General features: G+C 37.7%; 1 protein-coding gene across 3 annotated transcripts in view; it reads left to right on the plus strand.

Moving 5' to 3' along the window:
- Positions 1-20,426: 20,426 nt before the first annotated feature.
- Positions 20,427-26,431, plus strand: part of LOC110810130 (protease Do-like 9) — a 54,351-nt gene continuing 48,346 nt past the window's right edge. For all 3 annotated transcript variants that reach the window (XR_015816056.1, XM_088210624.1, XM_088210625.1), the window contains exon 1: positions 20,427-21,266. Coding sequence is in view for 2 of the 3 variants with exons in the window: in XM_088210624.1 (XP_088066750.1) it covers positions 20,648-21,266 (619 nt within the window). In the remaining variant the exon portion in view is untranslated. The remainder of the gene's footprint in view (positions 21,267-26,431) is intronic.

A 26,431-nucleotide genomic window follows, 5' to 3' on the forward strand; every position in this document is an offset into this window, starting at 1 on the left:
ATGGTCTCCTAAATGAGTTTGGTCTTAAGTAGTGCTGGTTCCCAACTTGACTCCAGCAAATAGGGGAATGACAAGGCCTTTCGTACAAATCTTCATATGGGGCCATACCGATGCTGAAATGATAACTGTTATTATAGGCAAATTCACAAAGAGGAAGATACTCATATCAATTATCACCAAAGTCAAGAACACAAGCACGTAACATGTCTTCCGATGTCTGAATCGTATGCTCAGACTGACCATCCGTCTTAGGATGATAAGCGGTGCTAAAGTACAATGAAGAACCTAAAGCTTCTTAGAAGCGGTCCTAAAACTGAGAGGCAAATCAGGGGTCGCGATCAGATATAATGGATAAGGGAACTCCATAAAGTCAAACAATCTCATCCACATATAGGTGGGTAAACTTACAGGTGGAATCCGTGGTTCTAATAGGTAGGAAATTGGCAGTCTTAGTCAGCCTATCCACAATGACCCAAATGACTTTTAAACAAGAACAAGTTCTAGGCAATCTGATGACAAAATTCTTAGTCACGCACTCCCATTTCCATTTGGGAATAAAAAGACCCTACAGCAAGCCACCGAGTCTCTGATATTCTGCTTTTATCTGTTAACAAGTAAGGCAACAGAAGACGTAGTCAACTATATCTTTCTTCATTCCTGGCCACCAATATTATCGTTTCAAGTCTTGGTACATCTTGGTACTTCCAGGATGGATGGATAACTGGAAGCCAGGGCAGTCTTGAGTACATTTATGCGTACTACATCGGGGTCCCAAATTTGGTTTCGGAATCTGAACAATCGATCATTAGAGATCCAAAAATTAGGAGATTTATCCGAAGAGAACTTACCCAGGCTCTTGATGAGTTCCGGATCCATGGCTTGTGCTTCCCAGATCTTCATAAAGAGATCTGGTAGGGCTCAGATCTGGGCGAGGTAGGTGTCTTTGCCATAATAGTTAAGGCAGAGAGATTACACGATGTCCATCATCTTCTAACTAGAGGCCATGGTTTGGGTCAGCATAGCAAGCTCTAGTCGACATAGGGCATTGACGACTACATTCACTCTCCCGGGGTGATAAATAATTTTGACAATCATAATCTTTCATAAGATCCATCCAACGTCTTTGCCTCATGTTTAACTCCCATTGCGAAAAGATATATTTGAGACTCTTATAATCAGTATAGATTTTAAAAGTCTAACCATACAGGTAATACCGCCATAACTTCAAGGCAAAGATAATGGCTGCCAGCTCCAGGTCGTGGGTAGGGTAGTTCTGTTCATGGACTTTAAGTTGTCATGATCTAAAGGCGACTATTCTGTCATACTGCATTAAGATATACCCCAAACCAATATGAGATTCATCATAGTAAACTTAGAATCTCCCCTCATTGTCCAGAAAGATCAATACAGGGGCAAAGGTGAGACAGTGCTTTAGTTCCATAAAGCTTTCACTGCATGCATAATTCCAAACAAAGGGTACACCCTTTCAGGTGAGTTGAGTCATGGGGGCATTAATCTTGGTGAATCCGTCAATGAATCGTCGGTAGTAGTCTGCAAGCCAAAAAAACTACATACCTTGGCCACATTGGTGGGTGGACTCCAGTTGGTCACTGATTCCGCCTTAGATGGGTCTACAGAAACTCATTCACTTGAGATTACATTACCAAAAAAAGAAACTCGATCCAACCAAAAGGAGTACTTACTTAGTTTCACATAGAGTTGGTTTTGACAGAGATTCTCCAGTACTTCAACCAAATACACAATGTGTTCCCCATGGCTTTTGGAATACACCAGAATGTCATCAATAAAGACGATGACATACTGATCTAGTGCGTGCTGAAAAACTCGATAAAAGCTACTGAGCCATTAGTCAATCTAAACGACATCACCCTGAACTCGTACAATCCATATCTATATCGAAAGGTAGTTTTTGAAATATCTTCTTCCTTCACTCTTAACTTGTGGTACCTAGTTCTGAGATTGATCTTAGGGAAGACCATGGCTCCTTGTAATTGATTGAAGAGATAGCCAATCTGGTGTAAGGGGTACTTATTTTTAACGGTCACTCAGTTGAGTTCCCTCTAGTCCATAGAGAGTCGGAGGGTACCATCCTTTTTTTTCACAAACAACACTAGAGTGCCTTAAAGAGAATGGCTAGGACGAATGAATTTTCAAGTGAGAAGATCAGAAAGCTGATGTTCCAACTCGGTTAGCTCGACTCTTATGATACGTGGGCTTCAAGATTGGCTGGGTTCCTAGCAATAATTCAATTAGGAACTCTACCTCACATGGGAGAGGTAGACTAGGGAGTTCGATGGGAAAGACATAGAAAAATTGCAACTAATGGGTATGGAACACACAGTAGGATCAGTGTCCATATCTCTGTTCATTCAATTATTAGAACAATGATAACAACTTTTATTTCTTTTTCGGAGATTGTAAAGTTACAATTTTATTTTCATAGCCTATGATAGTTCTATACTTTTCCAACAAATCAATTCCTAATATTACCTCAAATCTTGCAAAATCTAATAGTATCAAGTTTACACATACTTCTATCCCTAAAGTTTTTATCCTACAGTCTTTATATATGCAATAAGTTTCTAGTAGTCCATTAGAGGGAGTTTCTACTACAAGCATTTTTCCTAAAGCTTCTAGTCTAAATTCTAGGTTACAAGCAAATGCATAGAAAATAAAAGAGTAAGTTACACCAGTATCGATCAAAGCCTTGACAGGAATATTATGAATATAAAGCATACCCTAGATGAGGACAAGAACAGGAAGGACTTCAATTTCATCTAAGTGGTACACTCGACCTTGGGCTATGGGTCGCGCTACATCCTTCGGTCACTAAGGGCAATCATTTATAAGGTGTTGGGTGCTTTCGCACCGATAACAGGCGTGATTGATATGCCGACATGGTAGGTCACCATGCAAGTGACTATAGTGTTGACAAGGTTAGTTAGCTCAGACAGGTGGAGCTGTAGGTGGGGGCAAGTTAGAAGGAAGGGCAATTCTGGTTTGTTTATCTGAGGGGTTACTTACTGGGTCAGGCAATCTTTTCCTAAGTTGTTGGGGCTGTTGTTGGGCTCGAACTCGAGCAAAGTGTTGGTGCTTAGTCGAGATAAGATCTTTGGCCAACTAGCATGTTCAATCACCTCTACATACGAGTTGGGTCTCAGCATCATGACCTCGTCATAAATGTCAGCACGAAGGCCCTTGAAAAACTTTCTACCTTTTTTACTTTCGGGGGTGACCATCAAAGGGGCAAACCTAGACAGTTGAACAAAACGGGCTGCATATTGGGCTACAGACAAGCTTCCTTGGTGGAGGTCATGGAATTCCTCCTCTTTCTTTTTTCGAACATAAGTAGGAAAAAAGTTATCAAAGAAAGCATCCATTAAAACTTCCCAGGTAGTAAGGGTAGGCAGGACTTCATTTTTAAGTCGTCACCAGTGTTCGGCTTCACCGCTTAAAATAAAGGCTACAAAAGTGTTCGGTTTCACTGCTTAACATAAAGGCTGCAAAAGAGAATTTTTGTTCTTTAGTCAAGTCTAGTATAAAGAATGGATTTTCTATTTATAGGATTCAGGCTTCGGCTACTAAAGGATGAGGGCCACCTTGAAAGTGTGGGAGGTTAAGTTTCCTAAGCTCTGGTATACTGTGGGAGATAGACCGATCTGTGTTTTGGAATTTTAGGGCAACGAGTGGACAAGGGTTGGCCTGGTTTTGTCCTACGAATTCAGTTAATCCTTGAATGGCTTGGAAAAGTTCTACAAATTCAACCCTGGTAAGATGATTTGGGGCTTCAGGTCGCTCAGTACGCTCTACAGATAGTCTTTCCCGCGTCATTCCTATAAAAGAAAGGAAGATAAGAGTTGGAGGTTTAATATTTGAAAGGAGGACATTTATCTTTTTTAGGTTCTCTAAACGGTTTGTCTATCCTCGGCCTCAGTGTAAGGGATTTGTTTTGCTATATTCTGCTCAGATACCACCTGTAACCTCTCAGGTGCCAGATACAAATTTAAAATAACGAGTGCATGATAATATTTATGTAGCGGAATCAAACCTTAATAAATTCCTTACAGATATATAATGTTCCAAATACATACATAAACTGAGGCTAGAAGTGGCAATAAAATACAAATCATAAGGGCCACTTCTTTCACTATGCTACTAGAATTCATCAAAGTGTGGGAATAGATATGCACTCAGACCTGTGGATCTACGAATTCTCTAGACTTTCAAGGGTAGGTCTGCCTGCGATTCCTCATTTTCTTCCTTATTTGGGGGGAGGGGGGGAATGGAAAGAGTGAGTTCCATATACTTAGTAAGGAAAATAATATTAAATTAACATTGTAAGATTTCAAAAGTTTATAATTTTATCTCACTGTTTAGCTTCCTCGTTCACCTAAATCAATATTAGGAAAAACCATTTATATGCATCTCAAAATAGTACGTTAGCATTAAAATCAAATATATATCATGCTAAATAATAGAGAAAATCAAATAAATCATGAAATGCACAGATTTTTCTTGTCATACTTCGCGAAGTCGTTACAAACTTCCAACTCTGAGGATAGATACAGATTTCCAACTGCCCAAGTGGAATGATCATATCAGATACAGATATGGCAATTTGCTCTACCCCATTTTCAGCTAGCCAAATCATGGTACGATCTATGACCACGGTCGTACCAACTATAGTGGTCCTAACATATATCCATAGTCACAACATTACTTAGCCACGGGTGACCCCTACAGATAGTGCGATATCACTCTCGTAAGAGGGCATGTCGTCATCCACTAGAAGTGGTTCTCTTACTTCTTTTAAGACTAGATAGGGGAGGGGTAAAAAGATACCTAGAGGGGCAAGGGGAACATATACCATTCAGAGATAAAAATCCTAACGAAACACTTGATGCAATATGCATGTCAATACAGATACACTTCGAACCATACAGGCTTCATTCTACTTTTTTCTTTTTCTTTTATTTTACTTTTATTATTACGGACTACATATTCCATTTATTACATACAAATTCATCAAGTGTCAGTAAATCACACAGCATGCTTGAAAATTAGAATAATTTGACTCATTTGAACACAGAGGCATACAAAACAGACAAAATAACTATCATATTAAATTTGCTTATCTTAAAATACTCCTTAAGACGTTGAAAGTAATACTAGATTCCTTACCAAAACCTTGATGTTTTCTTCTTCATCATTTTCCTTTCTTTCTCTTCTTCTCCCACTATTTTACTATCTCTTTCTCTCTATAAACCTTTAAAAAATCGAAGAAATGGAAGTGTGGAAAAAAAGGGAAGGGGAAGGAAAATTTATAGAATTTTAGAATTGTTGGATTCGCGCCAAGTGGTAAAATCCGGTAAAGAGAGAGGAGAAAAATAATTTTGGCATGAAAAACGTGGGAGGAAAATTTCCTCCGCCGGCGGGCACGCCCAAGGCAACGGCAAAGCACTGCCCAAGGTGGTAGAGCCTAGCCGGCGCACAGGCCTTTTGACGCACGCGCAGGCCCAAAGCACACAAGGCCTGTCTGCACAGGCCTGCTATGCAGACAACGGGTGCACAATGTGCGGTGCTAGTCCATGCGCGAAGTGTCACGCAGACGGCCCCGTTTACGCGACAGGACTCATGCGCATGTGTTGACCCTGCACCAAGCGTGCGAATGCGACGTGCGTGCTGGCGTGCGGAGGGATCATACACACTGTGTGCACGCCTCGCGGCCACTGTGAGCGCATGCGCACGCACAGTGCCCAGCACCCATGCGGGCAAACTGTTTTCTCGCAAAAATTTTCCCACAAATAGGTTTTCTCCTGTTTTGACGTTTTTCAATTTTTTTTAAATTTTCCTTTTAAAATTAAAAAATTATAATAAAATTTAAAAAATAAATCAAAATCATGAATCTCGAAAACAGTGTAAATTTATTTAAATTTAAGGTGGCCAAAGGCCTGAATAAGTAAAGTTTCCAAATTATTTTAGCACAGTGATAGGTGTTATGTTACAGACTTCGCGAAGAATGATACAAATAACTATATATATGATGATTTATTTGATTTTTTCTATCCTTAGCATGATATTTTGTATTTTGTTGCCACTTCTGGCCTCATTTATATGTGTCATTAGAACTCATATATTTTCTAAGGGATTTGTAATAAATTGCTCTACAGTATATAATTAATTACTATGCACTCATAATCTATTTCTGTATCTAGCAATCTTATGCCTTAATTAGCATTTTGGATGTCACAATAAATCTATCTCTTAGGATTATTTAAATAATTTATTTGAGATAGATAATTTACTTGTGTCTAGCCTACGCGCGCGCAAGACCTATAGTGCGCAAGGCGCTACTCGCACACTTACTGCGCAGATGGCGCGCGCACAAGGCACATGAAGCTGGGCCCACCTAAGCGCAATGGGACGCGCGTGCAGACCGAGTTTCACACCCTGCATGGATAGGACGTGTGCACAGTGCGCACATCCTGTGCTAACTGTGTGCTCGCACGTGCATGGGACCTTTTCTGCGGGTTTTTCCTGCGGGATTTCTACCATTTCTCTATCTTTTCTCCTAAAAATTTATTTTAAACAAAAATATGCAAAAATAAAATTTTCTACAATGAAATAAAAAAAATAATAAAAATATGAATTTTAAGAATAAATTAAAAATACAAATTTAATTTACAAATTACAATATTTAATTACAATTAAAACTACGTAATAATTAAAGAGTTTAAGTGGCTTTAGGGCCCGAATAAATAGGGGTTCAAAATTATAATTAAGCGCAAAAGTTTGCGGGGTGTTACATTCCCCCCATCGTAGAAAATTTGGTCCCCCCAATTTTGTCATGAATAAGTCTAGGAACTTCTCTCTCATCTCACTCTCTAACTCGCACATCGCCTCTTCTTGAGTGTGGTGCGCCACTACACTTTCACCATGGGGATCCTCTTGTTGCGTAAAATCTTGTCAGTCAAACTAAGGATTTTCAAAGGGAGTTCCTCGTATGTCATATCACTTGCACCTGTGTCTCATCCTGACGAATGATATGATAAGGGTCAGGGTGGTACCTATTAACCATGGAGACATGGAAAACATCATACAGACCCGCTAACTCTCGGGGCAAAGCAAGGCAGTGTGCCACGGGTTCAATACGTTCCACGATCTGAAAAAGTCCCACATATCGGGGGCTTAACTTTCCCCTTTTTTGAATTGTATTTTTTCTTTATGAGAGAAAATCTTGAGGAAGACTTAGTCACCAACGGTAAATTCCAAGGGTCTTCTACGGTTCCTACCGATAATGGCAACCTTTTCGATAGTCTCCTAAATGAAATCAAGTCCCAAACAACGCTGATTTCTGACTTCGCTCTAGCAAGTGGATGAACGACATGGCTTACCATACAGAGCTTCATATGGAATCATGTCGATGCTGGAATGATAACTATTATTATAAAAAAATTCACACAGGGAAAGATACTCATACCAGTTACCGCCAAAGTCAAGAACACATGCACGCAACATGTCTTCTGATGTCTGGATGGTGTGTTCACACTAACCATCAGTCTGGGAATGATAAGTAGTGTTGAAGTATAATTCAGACCTAAGTGCTCCTTGAAAACTGTCCCAAAAGTGGTAGGTGAATCAAGGATCTCGATCGGACACAGTGGATGAAGAAACGCCATTGAGTCGAACAAATTCATTGGTGTACAGGTGGGTTAATCTGCTGGTGGAGTCAGTGGTTCCTATGTGTAATAAGTGGACGGTCTTGGTTAATCTGTCAACGATCACCCATATGGTGTTACGACTAGAACAGGTCTTAGGAAGACCAATGACAAAGTCCATTATTACAAGCTTTTATTTCCATTCTAGAATGGGGAGGCCCTGCAACAAACCGTCAGGTCTCTGGTGTTTTGCCTTAGCTCATTACCAAGTAAGGCATCAAGAGACGTAGTTGACAATATCTTTCTTCATTATGGGCCACCAATATTGATGTTTCAGATCCTGGTACATCTTGGTACTCCTAGGGTGAATGGATAGTTTAGAGGCATGGGTACCCTTGAGAACATCCGTCCTGACAGCGACAGGGACCCAAATACGGTCCCCAAATCTATCCAACCCATCATCAATAAGCTTGAAAAAAGGAAATTCATCAGAAGTGAACTTACTCAAATTTTTGGTGATTTCCTGGTCCACAGACTAAGCTTCCCAAATTTCATAAAAAGATTAAGCAAAGCTTGGATCCGAGCGAGATAGGTACCATTGTTATAGTAGTTGAGGTAGAGTGTCTATATAGCATCAAAAAATTTCAAACTAGAGGTCATGGTCTGGCCAACACAAAAGACTCCTTCGAGCTCAGCACATCAGCGACCACATTTCCTCTACTGGGGTTGTAGATGATCGTATAGTCATAGTCCTTTAGGAAATCCATCTAACATCTCTATCTCAATTCCCTCTGCGAGAAAATATACTTTTAACTTTTGTGATCAGTGTAGATTTTAAATGTCTAACCAAACAAGTAATGGCACCATATCTTCAAGGCAAAGATTATGGCTGCCAACTCCAGGTCGTGAGTAAGGAAGTTGCACTCAAGGGGCTTCAACTGCTTGGATCCATAAGCGACAATTCTACCATGATGCATCAAAACGCATCCCAAAGCGATGTGAGATGCATCACAGTAAACCTAAAATCTTCTAGTGTTGTCGGGGAGGATCAACACCGAAGCAGAGGTAAAATGATACATCAATTCCATAAAACTTTCACCACATTCATAATCCTAAACAAAATGTATGCCCTTCGTAGTAACACAGGTCAACGGAGCAGCAATCTTGGAGAATCCATCAATGAATTGTCGGCAGTAACTTGCTAAACTAAGGAAACTACACACCTCAACTACGTTGGTGGGCAGGTTCCAATTAATCACTTCTTCAACTTTGGATGGATCCACGTAAACTCCTTCGCTGAAAATTACATGGCTAAGGAAGGAGACTCAATCTAATAAAAAAGAGCATTTGCTGAGCTTAGCATATAACTTGTTCTGATGAAGTGTCCCTAGTACCTGAGATAAGTGAACTGCATATTCTTCTGGGCTCTTGGAGTACATTAGAATGTCATCAATGAATATGATGATGTATTGATCTAGCGCATGGCAGAAAACTCTGTTTATCATATCCATAAAGGTAATAGGGGCATTAGTTAGTTCGAAAAGCATAACTTTGAACTCGTGCAGACCATATCGACATTGAAAGGCCATCTTTGGAATATCTTCTTCTTTGTCTCTCAATTGGTAGTAACCCGATCTGAGGTCAATCTTGGAGAAGTCCATGGCTCCTTGCAACTGATCAAAAAGATCGTTGATCCGAGATAGGGGATACTTGTTCTTTATCATCACACAATTGATTTCACTGTAGCCTATGCATAGTCTTAAGGAGCCACCCTTTTTCTTCACGAATGACACTAAGGCACCCCAAGGAGAATGACTGGGGCAGATGAATTTTTTACTAAAAAGTTTGAAAAGCTGGTTTTTCAATTCTGTAAGCTCAGTACGACTCATGCAATAGGTAGGTTTAGAAATTAGTTGTATTCCAGGAAGTAGGTTGATAGAAAACTCTATCTCCCGTGGGGGAGGCAGACCGAGTAGTTCTTTTGAAAAGACTTCCGAAAAGTTGCATACAATATGAATGGAGTAAACAATAGGATCAACATCCCTAATCATGTTCATTCAATAGTTAGAGAATAACAAAAATAGATTTTTATTTCATTTTTAGGAATTGTAAGATTACAACTTTACTTTCACAGCTAATGATTGCCCTGTATTTCTCTATCCAATCTATTCTTAAAATAACGTCAAATTCTAAGAAATCTAAGAGTATTAGATCTACTAATAATTCTACTTCTAAAATTTTTATTTTACAATTTTTATACACACAGTGAGCTTCTAATAAGCTCCTAAAGGGAGTTTTTACAGTTAGTACTTCTCTTAAAGGTTCAGGCCTAATATCTAATTTATAAGTAAATACACAAGAGATAAAAGAGTGGGTAGCACCTATATTGATCAGACCTCTAACAGAAATGTCATGGATAAAAAGCATACCCTAGATAAGGATAGGAGTGGGGAAGACACCAGGTTCATTAAGGTGATACACACGACCCTGGGCTACAGGACTGGCCACGTCCTTCGACCGCTGAGGGTAGTCTTTCACAAGGTATTGAGTGCTTTCATACCTATAGCAGGCGTGATTAAAATGCCGACAGGGTAGATCACCATGTGAGCTATCATAATGTTGGCATGGCTAAGAAGGTCATATAGGTTGTCTAGCAGGTGGAGGTAGAGCAAGGGAGGGGCAACTCGGGGTCATTTATTAGGGTGACTACTTATTGGGTGAGGTAGTTTTCTTCTGGGTTATTAGGGTTTGTGTTGATGTTATGGGTATGGACTCAGATAATGCATTGGTGCCTAGCTGAGATAAGGTCTTCGACCAACTGGGCATGTTCTAGCACATTAGTATACGAGCTGAGTCTCAGCACTGCAACCCGATTATAGATATCGACAAGAAGGCCCTTCTAAAACTTCCTAACTTTATGACTTTCGGGGTGAGCATTAGTGGGGCAAACCTAGCCAGCTGGAGGAATTGGGCTGCATATTGGGCAACCATCAAGTTTTCCTGACAGAGGTCTTGAAATTTGTCCTCATCATTCTCTCAGACATAGGTTGGAAAAAAGTTATCAAAGAACACGTCCATGAAAACTTTCCAAGTGGTAGGGATAGGTACGACTTCCTTTTTGAGTTGCCACCAATATTCAGCTTCACTGGTAGCATAAAGGCTGCTAGGGGAACTTTATGTTCCTCGGTTGGGTCTAAGATAGAGAAAAATTTCTCTATCTGTAGGATCCAGGCTTCCATTACTAAGGGATCAGGGCCACCTTTGAAGTGAGGTGGGTTAAGCTTTCTAAACTCTACTATGTTATGAGAGATAGATCTTCCAGTTGGTCGATATTTTGGGGCAGGATGTTGGCAAGGGTTGGATTGGTTTTGTCCTACAGCTGTGGTCAGTCCCTGGATAGCTCGGAAGAGTTCGGTAAACTCGACCCTGGTTGGATGATCCTGGGCCTCGGGTCTTTCGATACGTTCTACAGAAAATCTCCATCACGTCATTCCTACGAAAAAAAAGGAAGACATGAGTTAGTGCCTAGTTTTTGGAAAGATGACCCATTTCCTAAATATTCTAAAGGGTTTTCTACCTACAGCCTCAGTTGTGCTGGATTTAGTTTGTGTAACTGCTCTGATACCATCTGATGACATCCCAAATGCTAATTAAGGTATAAGGGTGCCAGATACAGAAATAGATTATGAGAGCATAATAGTCAATTGTATGCAGTGGAGCAAATCATTACAAATTTCGTACAAAATATATGAGTTCCAATTATGCATATAACTGAGGCCAGAAGTGGCAACAAAATACAAAAATCAAAATACAAAAAAAAACCACTTCTTTTACTATGTGAATGGACTCATCAGAGTGCGGAACAAGTTATGCACTCAAGGTTTATGGATCCGCGGGATCCTCATAAACTTCAAGGATAGATCAGCGATCGATTCCTCACTATTTTCCTCATCTAGAGGGGGCATGAAAAGGGGTGAGTTTCATATACTCAGTAAGAAAAATAGTATTTAAATAACATCATAAAATTTTAAAAGTGAATAATTATGTCATCAATACTTAACATCGGAAGTCTCGTCAGGGTCTTTTCTTAATTTATGAAAGTAATTTGTTTATTAAAGAAAACATTAGATCCATCATGTTAACGACACATCAATCAAATCAATCATGCTAAAAATAAAAAAATAAATAAATCATGATATGCATAGATTTTTGTGTCATGCTTCGTAAAGTTGTTCCAGCTTCCATCTACTAAGGGCATATACGGATTTCTAACTATCTATGTGGAATGACCATATCATATATAACAGCAATTTGCGGCTTGTTAAACCAACAGCACATTTGCTACTTGTCAAACTATGACACGATCTATGACCACGATTGTGCCAACTACAGTGGTCCTATCAGATATTCTATGACTATGATCATACTTCGCCGAAGGTGACCCCTATAGAAATATCGTGTCACCACTCTCGTCAGAGGGTACGCCGTCATTCACAAAAAGCAATCCTCTCACGTCTTTTCATACCAGATGGGGGAGAAACAGAAATTTCTCAAAGATAAAAAGCCTAACGAAACACCTTATGAATTATGCATGATAAATATAGATACATATTTCTCATACCATTTCATGCTTAATCACCTTTTCACATTTTAGTAATTGATCATAAGAATTGTATCATTTAAATTACATGCAAATTATCAAGTTCACATACGATTATCAAACATACATTATCAAGTAAAATTTACTTTGTTTAGATATTTAAAAATACTCATGAAAATCATAAATTCAAACTTCATAATTTTTCTCTAGAAATACTCCTTAGGATTTTTAGGAGACCATTGAGAAGGTCACAATCATCCGCAAGAACTTGGCAACTGCCTAGAACCGCCAAAAGAGTTATGCCGACAATCGTAGACGACCCTTGGAGTTTGTAGTGGGAGATCAAATTTTCCTAAAAATTTACTCCTACAAAGGCAAGATGCGATTTGGAAAGAGAGGGAAGTTGAGCCCTTGTTATATGGGACATTTTCCAATCATCAAGCGCATTGAACCCATAACATACTACCTCACTCTATCTCAAGAGTTCATGGGCCTGCATGATTTCTTTCATGCCTCGATGCTCAAGAGGTACCACCCCGATCCTTTTCATATTATTCCTCGCGATGAGGTGCAGGTATAGGCTGGCATGACTTATGAGGAGATTCCTGTAGAGATTCTTGGGTGGACCGATAAGGTCTTACGTAATAACACAATTTTTATAGTGAAGGTGCGATGGCTGCATCATACCTTGGAAGAAGCGATGTGGGAGTTAAAGGGAAAAATGAGGGAAAAATGTCCGCACTTATTTGAGAATGATTTGGGGACTAAATTTTTTTAAGGTGGGAATGATGTAACACCCCGCCCATCACTGTGCTTAAATAATTTGAAACCCTATTTATTCATTTGGCCACATTAAAATTAATTAATTTATTCTACTTAATATTTCTCATGATTCGTAAATTTGGCTAATTTTTATTTAATTTGTTTTTATTTAAATTTATTTAATTTTAAATTTTATTATCTAACCTTATAATTAACTTATTTAAATTAATTATAAAATTTTGAGAGAAATCGGAAAATGACGAAATAAGAAAAAAATCTCACGGGGAGATAGGTCGTCCGCGCGGGTGCTGGGCACTGTTCGCGCGCGCATACGCACACAGTAGCCGCGAGATGTGCGCACGTCCCATCTGCACAGTGCGCATGTCCCATCCGCCCGTATGCACGCACGGAATGTGCACACAGCAAGCACCTCCCATCCACGTGCACGGCGTGGGGTCAGGACCTGCGCCCGTCCTGTCGATCAGAGGCGAGCTGTCCATATGTCACCTCGCACATGGACATGCGCCACACACTGTGCGCACATTGTTTGTGCAGCAGGCCTGTGGGGATAGGCCCTATGCAATTGGGGCCTGCGCGGATAGGTCTTATGCGCCTGGGGCCTGCGCGCGGCGCCTAATGCGCCATGGTCCTGCGCGTATGGTAGAAGGCCTGTGTACCTGCAAGTTAGTCTGCAGTGTGCCGACTGGGGCAATGTCACCTCGAGCAATGTGTTACCCTTGCCTCGGCACCGCGCTACCACTACCAATGGAAGAGGCCCTCCTCCTTCATTTTTCGCCCTAAGCATCTTTTTCTCCTCTCTCTTCATCAGATTTTGTCACTTGACGCGAATCCGATGGTTTCAAAACTCTATAAATTTCCATTCCCCTTCCCTTCCTCTCCACATTTCTATTATTCCATTTTTCAAGATTTAGAGAGAGCGAGAGAGAGAGATAGTAGTCTAGTGAGAGAAGAAGAGAAAGAAAGGAGAACAGTGAAGGAGAAAACATCGAGATTTCGGTAAGCAATCTAGTATTTCTTTTGACGTCTTAAGAAGTATTTTTAGATAAACTAATTTAATATGATTATAATTTTGCCTGTTTTGTATGCCTTTATGTTCAGATGAGTCGAATTATTCTTATTTTCAAGGATACTATATGAATTGCTGACATTTGATAAATTGCATGTAATAAATATAATCTGTAAATGGTAAAAATAAAAAGTATAAAAGAAAAGAAAAAGTAAAAAGTGGAATGAAGCCTATTTGATCCGAAGTGTATCTGTATTGGCATGCATATTATATCAAGTGTCTTGTTAAGTTTTTTATCTCTAAGGGTATCTGTTCTCCTTACCCTTCGGGGTATTTGTTTTCCCCTCCCCTATTTGGTCTGTAAAGACGTAAGAAGACCACTATCAGTGGATGATGGCATACCCTTTGACGAGAGTGGTATTGCACTATCTGTAGGGGTCACTCGTGGCTAAGTAATGTCGTGACTATGGATATCTGTTAAGGCTACTATGGCTAGTACGATCGTGGTCATAGGTCGTACCATAGTTTAGCCAACTTAAAATGTGTCTGAGCAAATTGCCGTATCTATATCTGATCCAGTCATTCCACTTGGGTAGTTGAAAATCTGTATCTACCCTCAAAGATGGAAGTTGTAATAACTTCGCAAAGCATGACACAAAAATTTGAGCATTTCATGATTTATTTGATTCTCTCTATTATTTGCCATGATGTATGTTTAGTTGTTTGTATTAACGTACCCTTTTTTTAACAAATAAATGATTTTTCATAATGTGAGATAGGTAAACGAGGAGGTTAAATGGTAAACTCTTAAGTCGAAATAACTAACTTTTGAAATCTTACGATGTTAATTTAATATTATTTTCCTTAATAAGCATGTAGAACTCACTCTTTCCATGTCCCTCCCCCATATGAGGAAGAAAGTGAGGAACCACAGGCTGACCTACCCTTGGAAGTGTATGAGGATCCTGTGGATTCACAAGTCTTAATGCATAACTGTTCCTGCATTCTGATGAGTCCATTAGTATAGTGAAAGAAGTGGTCCTTATGTTTTGTATTTTGTAACCACTTTTAGCCTCAGTATATGTATGTATTGGAACTCATATGTATTTATAAGGGATTTGTAATAATTTTATTCCGCTACATAAATTTTATCATACACTCGTTATTCTGAATCTATATCTAACACCTATTTGTTTTAATTAGCACTTGGGATATCACATCACCATTCTCAACAGAGGGTAAAGTCCTAAAAATTCTCCTTAGGATGTTAGAAGTAAATACTAAATTCCTACTGAAACTTCGATGTTTTGCCTATGCCTTTTCTTATTCTCCTCTTCTCCCTCTCTCTCTAAAGCTCTTGGAGGATAGAAGAATGGAAATGGAAATGATGATGAAATAGTGAAGGGAGGCTCTCTATTTATAGAAAATGGAGACTATTGGATTGGCACCAAGTGACGAAATTTAGTAAGTAGAGAGAAAATCAATAAAAAAAGTGAGATGTGACAATTGACGGACGTGACTAACGGATGAACGATGTGACGTGATGGTAGCTTGAAAACCAATGGTACGTCACCCAAACGATGGGGGCACGTCGCCCAACTAACAATGCCCACCGCCCAAAGGTAATGCACGATGCTCAAGGGGGCAAAACTCATTGCCCGAGGCAACGTATGCTGCCTCAACCAGCCACGCACTGCAAGCCTACGGCATGGATGGCACGCGCACAAGGCGCATGGAGCTGCGCCTGTCTCCACACAATTGGATGTGCATGCAAACCGTGCCTTGCTTCCTGCCCCATGCACGTGAGCAGGATCATTCCTACTAGCATTCTCGCTAGATTTTTCTACCTTTTTCTCCATTTTTTTCCCTGAAAGCTTTTTAAATAATATATAAAATATAATTTTCCTACAATAAAATAAAATAATTAATTTCAAAAATTATTTAAAAGAATAAAATATGAAATACGATATTCGTCTAGAAAATTAAAATTACAAAATATTAAGAAGTTTTAAACAGCATTAAAGCTCGAATAAATAGGGGTTCACATTATAAATTAAGTGCGAAGATTTTTGGGGTGTTACATCTCTTCTCACGAATTTGCGCCACTTGACGGAAATCCATCAGTTGCCTTTTTCTATAAATAGGGACCTCCTCTACCACTCCTTTATCACTTCACTTTCATTCTTCCATTTATTAAAGAAAATCTTAAAGAGAGATAGAGTTAGAGAGAGAATGAGAGAAAAGAAGGAAGAAGAGCTAGGAAAGACTTCAAGCTTCCAATAAGGAATTTTAGTATTTAATTTGCATGTTTTAAGGAGTATTTCTAGATTAATAAAGAAATATTACTTGAGTATAAAATGGTTTGATTATGTGTTTAATAACTGCCATGTCTTAACTATGTTTACATAAATGATGTTGCATGATTTGTCATTATAACAAGTGAATAAATAAATATGACAATTATGATGACATGATAAGAGATAATGAAGCATGATATTATTTGACGAACATGTGAAAGGATTATGGTTATTTGCATGCATGGTATTTAAATTAATATGATCTGTTAGGCTTTTTATCTATGAGGAGTTCTGTTTCTCCCCCATCTGCTCTAAAAAGATATGAGAGGGCTGCTTCATGTGTATGACAACATACCCTCTTATGAGAGTGGTGATGCAATATAATTGTAGGGGTCAACTTTGGCGACGTACAGCCATGACTATAGTTGATATGTAGGACCACTGTAGTTGGCACAATCGTGGTCATATAACGTGTCATGATTTGACAAGCCCTAAATGTGTTGTGGTTTAGCAAGCCATAAATATGTTGAAAATGATATAAAATGAAATAGTTATTCCACAGTAGTAGTCAAGAATCCGTATTGCCCTTAGTAGATAGAGGTCAGAACGGCTTCGCACGAAGAATAAGTAAAATGAAATAAAAGAATGTTATAATATGATTTGTTTGATTTTCTCTATTTATATGACATAATTATATGATTGATACAATTAATTTGATGTTGACATTTTTTTAAATAAATTATAATGTTTTCTTTATTATTAAAATGACCCCACTTGCACATTCTTCGATGGTAAGTAGATAAGGTATTATTTTAAGTTAATTACCTTTGAAATCTTAATAATGTCATTTAAATATTATTTTCTTACGGAGTATGTGGAACTTACCTATTTTCATGATCCCTTTTTAGATGAGAACAATAGCGATGAGCCGCTTGTTGACTTACCCATTGAAGCCTATGAGGATCTCATGGATCCACGAACCATTACGAGTACATATTTTGTCTCACTCTGATGAGTCTAACTTTTGAAGAGGCTCGTATTTATTTTTATTTCACCTTAGTACTATAAATTTTGAAACTCAAACTTATTTTTGTAAGGGATTTGTAATATATTCTATTTTGTTGCATATAATTATTTTAAATGCTCGTATTTGTTTCTATATCTGGCACCTTTATGCTTTAATTAGTATTTGGGATGTCAAAAATCACCTCTATAAAGTTTGTCCTACAGTCTAGTTGCTCAACAATGTCTCTAACTTGATCTCCAAAAACATAAAAAAAGGTTTCGATGTGATCATGGATGGCCCTAAAATAGTTCTAAAGATGAAATCCCGCATAAGGAAGGAACTCCATGAAAATCCGAACTCCTATAAAATAATTACTCACGAGTCTGTTGCACATGAGATCCTACCCATGCAGTACAACAGACGAGTATGCATAGGCATAGAAAAAGGTGAAATCCTTTTTCTGCAAGGATTCCCATAGGTCCCGTCCCAAACAAGTAAGCAATTCCATAACTCTTTTGTTTTCTAAATAGGATTGGCTTAAAACAGAAAAGTAAATTTCAGTTTCCTAAGTGGGAACACCTTGAACAGGAAAGTAAATCCCAGTTTCTTAAACAGGAACACCATGAACATAAAAGTAACTTCATCCCTAACTGTTTTCTCAAATGGGACTTTTCTAAGGAGTGGGCCAAGTTTATCCAAAGGATGTTTGAAGCCCAAGTCATGTTTCATGAGCTTGGAGAAGTTACAAGGCAAGAAAAAAAACCCATTTGTGGCCCAACCCAAGGTAGCCTAAAGACCTCATGGCCAAAGTGGGCCAAGACCCAAAAGAGAATGACAGATAGCATGTATTGCGCATGTGACATCCCTTGGGCACATGTGCGGGCAACCACATGTGCAAAAGAGCCTACCCGCACATGCAGGTCCATCGCCCGCGTGAGGCAACATGCGAGGCATGCAAGCAAACAACTCTGCATGCCCGGTCCAAGCCCACACAGCAACAACCCACACGATTCGGGCCCAATTTGAATGACCTATGCGATCCAGGCTCAACTCGAGTAGCCCGCGTACAAAAAGCAAACTCGCACAGCCCATCTACGCGACTCGCAGCCCAACCCATACGACCCGCGGCCTGATTTATACAACCTACGACCCACGGCCTAACCCATACATAAATTGGCCCATGTTTGCAATTTGTTTTTCTTAGCCCTTTTTAGACTCCAAAAATTCAACTTTTCCTATTTCTATAAGGTATTTAAGTTTATTTATTTTTTCATATACAAAGTATGCTAATTATGAAGGTGGAATTCTACTCAAGGTTGAAGAAAAGATATCATTGAAGAATTAGGAAGAGAATACCATTATTTAATTAATTATTAATTTAAGGTTTGAATAAGGATATTTATTTATTTTATGTATTTAAATTCAAAATTAGGGAATAAGGATTAGATATTTATTTTCTGTATTTAAATTCAAAATTATGATAGAATTTTATTATTTAATTAATTAGGTATTTTTTTCAATTAAATTAGAAATTAGAATATGGATAGGAATTCTAAATCATATTCCCTATAGAAGTAGTAATTAAGAGTTTATATAAAGGCCTTAGCTCAAGCGTTGTAAATACAATCTTTTGAGAATTAATAAAATTGAGCTTTGAGCTTTTATTAGTCTTGTACTAAGTTCTCTTCAAGTTCTTCCAAGCTAGGTAAACTTGCCAAAATCTTGATTAAGCCAAGGAGCTAGGATTGACTTATCAAGTAAGTCTGTTGCATCTTTCTTTTTCTCGTTTTTGTTTTCTAGTTTTTGCTATTACTTTCTTAATTTTAGGATTGTAATTTCAATTAGAATGAGGGGTTTTAATTAATTTGTTTGAGTTTTGATATTGCATGTGATTAGGTTAAGGTTCTGGTAATCAAAACGAACCTCCTCATACCCTCCCACGTAAGGTTTAGTAGAAACCTTCAAACAAATAAAAAGAAAAAGTAAACTTTTATCTTATGGATCAATTGGCTAAATGGACTTGTAATTTTTGGACCAAGTTAAACTCAAACTCGAGCTTAAAGAAGACAAATTCACAGTTAATAATCACATCCTTGGCGAGTGCAGAAGCATGTCAATTATTTGGTTGCTATTCATATTTGATGAAAAGAGAAATATATCAATTATAAAAGGAAATCCACCTTTAATGAAAGCTTAGACTAATAAGTCCTGTTTAGATTTAGGTAAAGTATCATAATAGAGACAATTATGTTGCATAATTTTTTGACTTAGGCAAATCAACGAGTGAAAAGAAAATAAAAAAGGTTGGCAATTAGTTTTCATGGGGGAAGGAAGAAAAAGATAAACTGTTGTATGTTTTGTGTTAATCATTGTTTTTTTTGTTGCAATATTTATTAATGTTAAATGAGTCACTTGTTGTTTGAATATGTATAAAAATTAGCAAATAAAAAAAAATATTCTTTTTGTTTCATTCATCATCAACATTATTACTATATGTTTATTTCTTGTAAGAATTTTTTCTTTATCTCTCGTACATTTAGAGAGGATTGTAGATCGAGTTTTTAACTTTCACGAGTTTACTTTGTGTTAAATGAATTGGATGATGCAATGCAAAACGTTGTTTATTTCAAATTAGGTTAGTTTTTAATAGATGTGATTTTCACATGATAATTATGTGGTGTTATCATGAACTGCAATGTTAATTTTAATATCATTATTAATAAAAAGATCAAAGTAGAAAAAAGTTGAAAAAAAGTTATAAATTTAATTAATAATGAAAAAGTTAAGAGTCTGAATTAAAAAATACATAAAATAAGAGATTTTTGCAATTAAGCTGCTTTATTTATTTTTTTTTGGAATGGCAAAAATTAAAGAATGACCTGGTTTGACTTATGAATAAGATTATTGACTGTTAGTTTAAACTATTCTGGACTTGGGTGTTTGGTCATTGGTGCCTAATTCTGCCAATGTCAACCAATAATACCGTCAAAAATTAAATTACTAAATGGTAACCAAACTTTTTCAGAAGTTCAAAAAAGAGGAAAAAATAAAATAAATAAAATGAAGAGAAAAGAGCAATCAAACTACCTCTGCTGTGTATGTAGTTAGAAACCATTTCTTGCGTTACAAAATACAATTCATCTTCCATTGTTGTCCTGTTGCAGTTGCTCCTCTTATAAATTCAATCAACAGTTCATCATCTCCATTTTATAAACAACTAATCCAAACCCGACAACGCCAAAAAAACCCTCCACAAAACCCTTTCCATCGTCATAAATGGGGGAAACCAAGATTAAAAGAGGACGAAAAACCAAAACCCCTAAATCTACCGAAACCCTAGATCTCCCTTCCACCACTTCAATGGACGATGTTTTCTCTGTTTCCAATGTTGAAATCGTCAACCCCACCGTGACCTCCACTTCCACGTCTCCTTCTGACAGCCGCGATGGTCGCCGACGTGGTCGCTCCCGAAAACGCGCCAGGCGTTCCCTTGAGAAGCCCGAGAAACCCCCACCGTTGATACCACCACAACCTCCAGCAGCCGTCGTTTCGTCGCCTCGCCGCATTTCACGTGGCTCCCTTGAGAACGGGGATTTATTGGCCTCCGTGATCCCCGCGGATACCACTGTGTTAGCTGGGCGAGCTGCGAGGGCGTTGCCCGCAATGGACGCCGTTGTGAAGGTGTTTTGCGTGCACACTGAGCCGAACTTCTCGCTGCCGTGGCAGAGGAAGCGGCAGTACAGCTCGAGCAGTAGTGGTTTTGTAATCGGAGGAAGGCGAGTACTCACAAATGCGCACTCTGTAGAGCATTACACGCAGGTTAAGCTCAAGAAGCGTGGCTCCGATACCAAGTATTTGGCCACTGTGCTTGCTATTGGGACGGAATGCGATATTGGTAACTATGACTACCTCTCGGTTAATCGGCTTTTGCTTTGTTAGCAATCATAAGACGATTATTCTTTTTTACTAAATTTTTAATCCTGGAATTTCTGTTTCGTGTTGAAAACTTGTGGCTCATCTATTCATGTGTTTGCTTGCCATGCATTTTTTAGATTACCATGTAACAGAAACTGAAAAAATCTTTCTCGAGAAAGAAAGACATGACTTTTTTTAGCCTAGCTTCAGTTTCTAAGGGGATTTCGAGTTGTTAATTTGATGAAACTATGTGTCTTAGTTTCATTCTTGGATGAGGTACTAGCAGATATTAACTGTCCTTGGGGGTAGAATTTGAATAACTTATTTCATGAGTGCCTTCTCCTTATATATGGGTTTTGCAAAAATGAAAACTCAATATGCAGGTAAAAGCCATGAAATATGAGCATCAAAAGCTGAGTGCTAATTCTCTAAGATTGTTGGTTTTAGGAAATTAATGAAAAAGGAAAAGGAATGCAATTGGTTCTAGAGTTCAAATGGGAGATGTTTAGATGATGCGAGGGTGTAGAGTAACCTGGTTAAATCTTCACGTTATGGAGTGGAGCTCTAGATTTTTGGTTTACATACTGTGATTGGATTCTTGATGGTGAATAGAAGCAGTCCTCCAATTTGAGAAATACTTTTGTTTTTGTATTTAATTATTTTTGAGTTAAATTATGTTTTTATAAGTTAATTTGTGATAAGATTTCGAATCTTTAATAGTGGTATTATTAATATTTATTCTTTTGAAAAATTCTTAGCTAATACTACTTGGGAAAAGTTATGTAGGACTCTATAAATATCTTTGTTGAGATTTTTATCAATCAATACAAATTATCCTAAGAACTTTCTCAATGTCATGGTTGTATAATTCAATCAATCTTGAACTGTTATGCTTAAGAATCATAGATGTGACATCTAGGCTACTCAAATCCTTACATAGGCAAACAAATCATTGATATCAATTAGTATTAGAGTTCAAAGCTCCTATTTCTTAAATAAAAAAAAAAAAAAACTCAAAGTCCCCTCATCCAAACAACACTAATTATATGAAAAAAAATTGCAAACCCCTAAATCTACAAACCAATTGCCAACTTAGACCACCATTAGCAATTAGGAGGTGACTGAAACAGCCAACATTGAAGAGCATGGAATGCCCTGACTGACACATTGCCAGAGTCCTCCGAGATCCTAATGGAAATACGCCACTCAACTCTTAAAGACCGAAGCACTATGTCTCCAAGATTATTGCAGCCACATAAGAACAAATTGACCTCTGATCTCTAAACCCCATTACTAGGCAAGTTGACAACAGAGTCCTGACACCATCTGTTGAACGGAAGCTAGCACATAACCTTTCAAATTGCTGTTTGACCTATTCTACCCGACTTCATGTTCAGATTGGTTGAATTAGACGGTTGACCTATTTGTATATGTTTAGATAAGTTCTCTCCCCCTTCAAAATGCACTGTTTCAGTTTATGGTTTATTTGGAGATTGGGCTAAAACGGTGATAAATGCTGATTTAAATAATCAAGTAGATAGTTTGAATGCCAAACTAGATGTTTTGGATGTCAAAATAGATGGATTTGAAAATTCTACACCTATAATTCAAAATACAATTAATACAATTGTAAAGAGCTTTGGAACTTCCAGATTATACAAACTGGATGATAATCCAAGTTGTTAAAACCAACCAATTGAAACAATCCTATTTGTAGGAGACAATTTGAAAACAATGCAAGAGACATTATTAAGAAAGTGACATCAAAGTGTCCAATTTCTTCCTTGATTGGTTTAATTTAATGGGAGAATGTTTTAATTGGTACGACATGTCAGATGCATGAAGTATCCAATTTGCCAAGACGAAGTTGGTTGGATTTGCTAAATTATTGTGGTATAGCATTGACATGGAGTTAACAAAAATAGGACTCCTCCAATTGAAATTGGGACAAGATAAAGGCTTTTGCAATTGAAAAATTTAGGAAAAAACAATTAAAACATACATCTTCAAAGACAAAATCTCTAAAAGCAAGATAGTGCTTTAGAAAAAAGTGACCTATAAAACACTTGCTGCATAGTCAATAACTACACTCCATGAAAAATATATGCCAAATAACTATCTTGACAAGATTTGTGATAAAGCATGAACCTCAGCACAATGCAATATGTCAATGAGTATAAAAGAAAATTTGGAGAACGAAAAATACAAAGTCAACTAATTGAATGTGATAGCCAAGTGATAGCTCAAATCAAGGCAAGAACAAGGATCAAAATTAAAACAGAATTACTACGACAACTTGCTGCCACCCTGGAGTAAAGATACCAAGTTGCCATGCACATGGAGGAGTACCTGAGATGCACTTCTTCAATGAATATTGGGTTCTCAATTTGTGAATTGATGTATAAGAGAAGCCTAGGAGCAAACTATGACACAAGAGCAACCTCTACAAAACAAATGTCCGACTTCGTCTATTGTTGCAGGCTTAGCTTCTAACATACTCAATGTCAGAGGCAAACAAATAATATGCTTCAAGTGTGGAAAGTTAAGCTATATGGGTTTTCAATGCCTAAAGAAGAATAATTTGCATATAAGATCAAAAGATGAAGAACAAATACATGAAAGAGAGGAGGGTTAGGCCCTATTTGAAAGTGAAGACTTATTTGATGATTGGTGCAAAAACACCTCCCTAATATAAATAGTTAGGTGCATCCCGGTGGCACCTAAAGTTTAATATAATTTGCATCGTACTACCATATTTTAAAAACTAGTCATATGAGGAAGAAAGGCTAAAAAAATTTTTATTGATGGGAGAAGTTGCAAAAATGTACTATTGGTGTCAATTACAATGTCTAGTTTCAATCTTCAAACACAACCACGTTTACGAGTATAGAAGGTAGCCAACATAACAATCATTTGTTTCTTTTCAGTGTGGTATTTGTTTTTGAATAAAAAGTGTAAATCTATTAAAAAAAGCACCTAGGGGGTGCTACCCATATACAAAAATATTACATGTTTGTTAAGCAATCAATCATGTACCCAAAATGTTCCACCTTGTTCATATCATGCCCCAACACTAACGCTCCGAACAAATGAAACCATCTATCTCTAATTCTCCCCATATCACTTTCTACTCCATCAAAAGCCCTCCTATTTCTTTATTTTCAAATAACCCAAAAAATAGTCAACGAAATTAGACAAGAATTTACCATTCCTACCCATCCCTTGCCACAGCCAAATCTCCTCTCTAACAGACCCAGTCCTCACCCATTATACTGCCAACAACCCGTAGATCATAGACCAAATATGTTGAACACCCGGGCAATGCAATAGTAGGTAATCACATGTCTCAGCTTGGCTTTTATACATATAGCAACAGTTAACCATCACATGACCTCTTTTCATCAAGCAATCAATAATTAAAATGGCACTCCTACTGGCTTCCCATGCAAAGAAAGCAATCTTAAGTGGAGCATTACTCTTCCGTATTTGTTTTCCCGGGAAAAGGATAAAAATGTCTTCATCTAAACCCAACAAGATTTCATAATATGATTTGACTGAGAACACTCCATTCTTTTTAGGTTTCCAAATCAGCTTGTCCTCATCTCTCAATACACATGTTTTTTAGTGTGGTATTTATAGTGATATTATCTTATTTTATGTTCTTATTCAAATGATTTACATCCTCCTTGGTTGACTTTGTCTCGTTGACCAAATATGTATCATCCTAGGATAGAGAATAGTGGAATACTTTTTCTATCTCAATTGAAAAAAAGGACACAACTTATGTGTGTAATAGATATAAAAATTATGGGGAAGGCAAATATGCAGAGTTTTCCACTAGTGGCAAAAATAGAATTAGCTCAGAGATGAGTGAAAGACAACATTCAAAATCGAGGATGGTCCATATGAATGGTAATTTTGGTAATTTTCACATCTCTAATGCCCGAAGTACCTTAATGTGTTTCGTGTACTTCCCCAGCTTTTAATAGATAATCGCTTGTTGCCTACTTCAATGATATTCTTACTTTTAGCAAGGTTGAAGAACACATCTTCCACTTATCTTCATAAGGAAAAACTTAATATTAATCTCAAGAAATGTGCATTCACAACCATAGGTGTTGTGTTCTTAGGATCCTTTGTCTCCTCTAAAGGTGTAAAGCTTAAATTAAGAAAAGGTTAAAGCTATTCAAAAATTGCCAACTTCAAAATCTTACATGAATGTGAAACTTCCATGACAACTTTTTTGAAATAAAAGCAGAGGGTACTCTTTCCCTCCCCTGATTTGGAAAGCTAATCTTCCTCTGAGCATCTTTTTTTGGCTGGGAGGCTTGCTGGGAATGCATTCTGACTCTTGATAGATTACAAAAAAGGTTAGCAAATCGCTGTTTTATGTGCAGGTAGGTAGCGGAGTCCTGCTGCCCCCTCCTTCTTAGCTGCCTAGTGGTGCATGAGTTGTGGTGTATGATTTATAACTTACTGAGTATCTTTTGGGCCTCTTCAGGTTCAGTGATGATAGAAGTTTGGGCATGAGGTGGGATTCACTCCACAAAGAATGTTGTAAAGATTTTTCGTTTGACTATTTTTTGGGTTATTTGGAAAGAAAGAAATTAGAGAGCTTTTGAGGGTGTAGAAGTTGATAGATACAAACTTAGAGATAGGTGGTTTAAGTATTTTGGGTCTTGCATATTGGGGCATGACATTACTAGGGATGAAGATTTTGGGGATGTCATTGATACCCTTACGTCTTTATAAATTCCTTTGTATGCAGGCAGTACCCCCTTTGCTGCAATTCTAATTTTATTCTAACTTTTTCTTTCAAAAAAAAAAAGAGAAATTTATTCATAAAAATACCAAGGAGGTACAACCCGTATACAAAATAGTTACATTTCTATCACTGTTCATGACTAATCCTATGTCTTCCCAATCATGTACATTATGACCTAACAAGATAGAATCAAAAGTATGAAACTATTTATCCGTAATGTTTACAGTATTAGTTTGATGCCCTTAAAAATCCTCCCATTTTTTTCCTTTCACACAACCCAAAAAATGATAAGTGGAATAAAGAAAATGTACTTTTTCTTTTGACAATACCCCGCCCAAGCACATACTCTCCCACCTACATTCCCAGTCATGACCCAATCC

The sequence above is a fragment of the Carica papaya genome, chromosome 9 (assembly GCF_054855325.1).
Source record: "Carica papaya isolate Zhongbai chromosome 9, ASM5485532v1, whole genome shotgun sequence".
In the NCBI taxonomy this organism is placed as follows: domain Eukaryota; kingdom Viridiplantae; phylum Streptophyta; class Magnoliopsida; order Brassicales; family Caricaceae; genus Carica; species Carica papaya.